The following is a 5774-nucleotide window of genomic DNA, read 5'->3' on the forward strand; positions in this document are numbered from 1 at the left end:
AACACGCCAGTCACTTGTCGAACATGTGTCGAGCGGGCAGACAGATTGTTGAGGCCTGTCGGGGCATGTGCATGTCAGGTCATCGCCAGAGGAGCAACTTTATTGTCACCCCATCCCGGTGGCGTGGCAATAAAATAATGACTATTGAGACCCACCTTGTCGGGAGATGCCCTAGTGTGACACCTCAGGACGCATTTAATGTGTTTTTCCTAACCCGTCAAAGTTAGGTATTTGGCACTGTAGTCACTATTTACCCATTCTAACGAGTGATTTGCCACTGTGGTAACCAGGGGCGGAGCTGCATGCAGCTACGCTGTTGCACGGGCAACAGGGTCAAGTTGTTTTTTACTGTTAGTTTAACACTTGAATCAAGCGTGTGCATGAATGCATCAGGATAAACTAGCAATGGTGCAACATGGTTGAATCATATGCAGCTCCGCCCCTGGTGGTAACCCCTTGGTCTACAAAAGAAGGTACATGACTACCTTTACAAGGGTCAAAACCGTACTCATTTAGGGCTCCTTTGATTCCAAGGAATTCCATAGGATTTTTGAAGGAATGAAATCCTTAGAATTTCTTTCAACGTTGGTCCTTTGATTCATAGGATTGGATCCCGTAGGGATTTTTCCTATGGAATCTTTTTACATTTCATAGAAAATCTAACATCCACTCCAACCTATTTTTACAATTCTTTTGTTTTTCTTGCGACATCAAACACTCATTACTAATTCTATAGGATTCAAGTAGGCATGCCACTCCAACCCTATACGTTTTCTATTCCTATGTTTTAAAAATCCTACGAATCAAAGAGGCCCTTACGCGTTGTAGCCGCATTTCTCACGCACCTTACCCGCAAACTGCGCTCCTTATACTTTCAAGGTACAAAATCAATCCACTAAAAACAAGATATAGGGTTTTACACCTCACGATGATCCAAACCTGGATAAACGACTCGTGTGTTTGTTGATTGTGTTATTTGTACGCGTCAATCCCCACAGTTGAGCCTTTACTAATCTCGTAGATCGACATCGAGTTGGGTGCCCGTCCTTCTTCTCGTCCACATCAATCCTGACCAAACATGTCAGGCCAACCAAGCCAGCTCGCAAGCATGCTGGCATGGCCTGCCATGGGCCACGCACGACACGACCTAAACGGGTCGGGGCTAACATACAACACGCCTTGGGCCGTGCCTGGGCCTGGAGGCTGGAGACTGGACACACGGGTCAACACGATACGACCCGTTTAATTTTTTTATGTATTTTTAGGTTTCTTAATACATATACATATATATATATATATATATATATATATATATATATATATATATATATACATATATATACATAAAATACAACCGAATTGATTAAAAATAAACCCAATCAATTAAAAATATGTGGTTCAACATGTTAAATGGATCAACGTGTCGTTTCGTTTAATATCCGAACGTGATCCGACAAGCCGTGGGCCGGGCCATGTTTAGCATAAGCCGGGCTCTGTGCCGAGCCGCCCGTTTGGCTGGTCCACCTTCCGTATCTTGTTCCATGTCACCAGCACACTTCCGGACAACAGACTTCCCACGGGACACAGCCACACAGGGAGCCAAAAGGGCATCAAAAAGAGTGCGCATCCTTTCGCAAGTGCCACAGTCCGGTTCAGTGGACGCACCCGCTCAAGCCACCACCATCAGGGCAGCACGGCCCACTCGTCAGTCACTCCATCGTCCACTAAACAGTCACCGCTCCTCCGCTCACCACCCCTGATCAGAAACTCGACAGAATACAAAAAAGCAAAACGTGCCCAATGCTCTAAAAAAATGCTGCTAATCGGTCTCGGCGTATGACGCACGAGTCTTCTCCCCTTCCATTCCCCTCTTCCCTCTTGGACTCATGCGCGCGACATGGACGTCCCACGCGGAGGGAAGCTGCCCGGCAGCTTCCCTCCGTGCCACGCTCGTCCCGCTGGTCCGTGGGTCCCACCGTGGTCCCCCCTTCGCTTTTCCCCCTCCGCTCCCGCCCCGCTCGGCGCCGAACCCCAACAAAACCTCCTATCCCCTCCATTTTTCTGCCGAAAAGCTCCCAGCAAAGGAGTCGTTGCCGTCTCCTCCTCCTCCACCCCCACCCCACCCCTCCTTCCTCCCGCCTTCCTCCGCGCAGCCGAGCCGGCGCCGAGGCCTCACGTGCCCTTTTAAGGCGCTCTCCGCCCGAGCCCCGCCTCGCGAACCCTAGCGCGCGGCCTCGGTCCCGTCTCCGCTCCCCGCGATGTTGCCCGAGATCCGCGAAGGTGAGCAGCGGGCTCTGCTGCACTGGTTGTCGTTGCTCGGATGCTCCCTCGTTTTTGTGTGTGTGTGTGTGGGGGGGGGGGGGGGGGGGGGGAGAGCGGAATTGGGGTTCCTGGGGTAGTGGCTTAGTGAGATTTTACTGCGCTGATTGATTTCTCCGTTTGGTGTTTGGGCGCGCAGAGGGCGGCGTGGGCACGAGCGCGACCAAGGCGATGTCGGCGTCGCTGAGCGGGAAGCGGGGCCGGTACGTGCGGCAGGTGACGGGCCGGCACAACGACACCGACCTGCACGTCGCGGCGCGGGCCGGGGACGCCGCGGCGCTGCGCCGCGCGTTGGACGAGGCGGCGGTGGTCGTGGCGGCGGGGGAGGCAGGGGAGGGGCTGGAGGCGGTCCGCCGCGCCGTGGCCGCGGAGGCCAACGAGGCCGGGGAGACGCCGCTCCTGGCCGCCGCGGAGAAGGGCCACCTCGAGGTGGTGGTGGAGCTGCTCCGGCACCTCGACGCACATGGCGTCGCCGCGAAGAACAGGTCGGGGTACGACGCGCTGCACGTCGCGGCGAGAGAAGGGCATCATGGTGAGACTTCCATCTTCACCACTTGCTGCGAATTGTGTCCTATTGTGGAGCTTGAGCTTTGGAACTGTGCGATGTTCTGTTTGCTGGTTTTCTAGCGACTGTGTACTAGGTACTCCCTTCGTCCCAAAATAAGTGTTGTTGATCTAGTGTAAAATTTATGCTAATTTAGTACTACATGTGCGACACTTATTTTGGAACGGAGGGAGTACATACTAGCGCTCTGTTTGGTCCAGGATCTGCAAATGTATGCAGAGGCAATACGAAGCTTCGCATAGCTGCTTTTGCAAATAGCTGCCCTTTGGGAAAGACAATTGTATATAAGGTATTAATAGGATTACTCATGGTGACAGTCCAATATTTTGCATTGCCTTTCCCCCCGGCATATACTCCCTCCGTAAACTAATGTAAGAGCATTTAGAACACTACTTTATAGTAATCTAAATGCTCTTATACTACTTTACAGAGGGAGTACTTAAGTATGTTGTAATTAGTCTGTACGGGTCTTTGCTGTTTGTTTTCTTCAAATGAACATTAGGTGTTAAAATCTCTTCGATTGCTTCTGAGCTCAGTTAAGTCTGTTTATAATAGATTGAGCTGTTACAATTCAAAGGCTGCGCTAATCCTGTACACGGGCGTGCAACATAGGAAGTGCTTTTTAAGATAGGTGTTAACATATTTGGCTCCTGTACTATTTATTGTACTATGTTTATATTGCCCATTAGTTATGTATAGGAAGAGAATTTTTCTAACTAGGTACTTTTTGGGTCAGCTGTTGTGCAGGAAATGTTATGTCACGATAGGATGGCTGCCAAAACATTTGGCCCTGCAAATACTACTCCGCTTATATCAGCAGCTACAAGGGGACATGCTGAAGTTGTCAAACTGTTATTAGAACAAGATGATTTTGGATTGGGGGAAATGGCCAAAGATAATGGCAAAAATGCTTTACATTTTGCTGCTCGACAGGGACATATGGAAATTGTTAAAGCATTACTTGAGAAAGATCCACAGCTAGCAAGACGAAATGACAAGAAAGGTCAAACGGCTCTGCATATGGCTGTGAAAGGAACTAACTGTGATGTTCTTAGAGCACTTGTCGATGCTGATCCAGCAATTGTAATGCTGCCAGACAAAAATGGAAACACTGCCCTGCATGTAGCAACAAGGAAAAAGCGAGCAGAGGTATTTATATCGGGTTATTTATATATCATAGCATATATGATTACTCTATACCTAGAATACATGTACTAGTCTAAAATAAACTTTCTGATTACACCTTGTTTTACTAGAATGATCAAATATCAACTATTTATTATTTATCTCTTGGATACATTAGCATTCATCAGCAATGTACTTCATTTCATCTTCGAGGAATATTCTGATAAGTTACATTGTTATACTTACACATTTTGATTAGGGGCATCATCCAAGCAAATGCATTAGAAAAAAAGTTATTCTCTAAGCTGATAAGATCGTGTCTAGTATGCGATGTAAACAATTTCTTAGTCTGCTAATGTGTCTAGTATAACATGTAAATACTTAAAGGCTGCAGTTAGCAAAAGCCTTGCTGCTTTGCACATCAGGTTAGCGCATGACTAACTATGTAATTGTATGGTGAAAATATATCGAAAGAATTGCATCATAACTTCTTAATATACATAAGGCAGTTTTATATCATAAATTTCCACTTGCCTTTACATGTTTTATGCTTGACTATTACTTATATTTCAGGATAAATATCAAAACTTAATGTGGAGTTACTGTTCTTAATATGGACTCACTGTTTTTTCCTATTTTCTACAGATAGTTATTGTTCTTTTGCGGCTACCAGATACCCATGTCAATGCACTGAACAGAGATCACAAGACTGCTTTTGATATAGCTGAAGGGTTGCCACATTGTGAGGAGTCGTCTGATATTAAGGATATTTTATCTCAACATGGCGCTCTCAGATCTAGAGAGCTAAATCAGCCTCGAGATGAGCTCCGGAAGACAGTGACAGAGATCAAGAAAGATGTCCACACACAGCTCGAACAGACAAGAAAAACTAACAAAAATGTGCATGGCATTGCTAAGGAACTAAGAAAGTTGCACAGAGAAGGCATCAATAATGCAACGAACTCTGTAACTGTTGTTGCGGTGCTTTTTGCTACTGTTGCTTTTGCAGCTATATTCACTGTACCTGGTGGAAATGAAAACAATGGAGTTGCTATTGTTGTCCAGACTGCCTCCTTTAGGATATTCTTCATCTTTAATGCCATAGCACTGTTTACATCATTGGCGGTGGTCGTGGTTCAAATAACAGTTGTCAGGGGAGAAACCAAGTCTGAGCGAAAGGTTGTTGAGGTGATCAACAAGCTTATGTGGCTTGCATCAATTTGCACAACCATTTCTTTCATCGCCTCATGCTATATTGTGCTAGGCCGCCATTTCCAATGGGCAGCAATACTGGTTAGTTTGATAGGTGGTGTTACAATGACTGGTGTTCTTGGTACAATGACTTACTATGTGGTGAAATCAAAGCGCATGAGGAAGATCAGAAAAAAAGAGAAGATGTCAAGGAGAAGCGGCTCAAGCTCCTGGATTGACAATACTGAAATCTCAGAGACTGAGCTTAATCAAGTGTATGCCTTGTAAAGAGACAGGGTGTTTGAACGCAGCCTCGCCTTTGCAATTGAGAATGTACATGCTTAATCAAGTGTATGCCTTGTAACTTGTAAGACACAGGGTGTTTGAACTCCCGCTCATATCTGGAATCGAGAATGTACATGAAAATTCCAGATACCCGCATTAACAAATAGATTACTCACATTATTCCTTGATTGTATTCCTTTCTGTAATGACAAACCATGCATACCTAAAAGGGAGGCCCATTGTGTAAGGCTCATGCAGTTGAAGAATCTACTGTGCACAATCTGTTGTA

At 46.3% G+C, this 5774-nt stretch overlaps 1 protein-coding gene across 1 annotated transcript; it reads left to right on the forward strand.

Moving 5' to 3' along the window:
* The first annotated feature begins 2071 nt into the window (after positions 1–2071).
* On the forward strand, positions 2072–5774 carry LOC123444956 (ankyrin repeat-containing protein NPR4). The gene is made up of 4 exons (XM_045121850.1): positions 2072–2280; positions 2459–2851; positions 3621–4033; positions 4655–5774. The coding sequence occupies exons 1-4, from the start codon at positions 2259–2261 to the stop codon at positions 5486–5488; spliced, it is 1662 nt and encodes a 553-aa protein (XP_044977785.1). The 5' UTR covers positions 2072–2258; the 3' UTR covers positions 5489–5774.

Source organism: Hordeum vulgare, chromosome 3H (assembly GCF_904849725.1).
Source record: "Hordeum vulgare subsp. vulgare chromosome 3H, MorexV3_pseudomolecules_assembly, whole genome shotgun sequence".
In the NCBI taxonomy this organism is placed as follows: Eukaryota; Viridiplantae; Streptophyta; class Magnoliopsida; order Poales; family Poaceae; genus Hordeum; species Hordeum vulgare.

What these genes read in the sequence shown, in the direction of transcription:
- LOC123444956 (XM_045121850.1), top strand. Translation starts at nt 2,259, where the DNA reads ATGTTGCCCGAGATCCGCGAAG. An exon ending in GTTGCCCGAGATCCGCGAAG is followed by an intron (nt 2,281 to 2,458) that starts GTGAGCAGCGGG and finishes TTGGGCGCGCAG; the next exon opens with AGGGCGGCGTGGGCACGAGC. An exon ending in CAAGGAAAAAGCGAGCAGAG is followed by an intron (nt 4,034 to 4,654) that starts GTATTTATATCG and finishes TATTTTCTACAG; the next exon opens with ATAGTTATTGTTCTTTTGCG.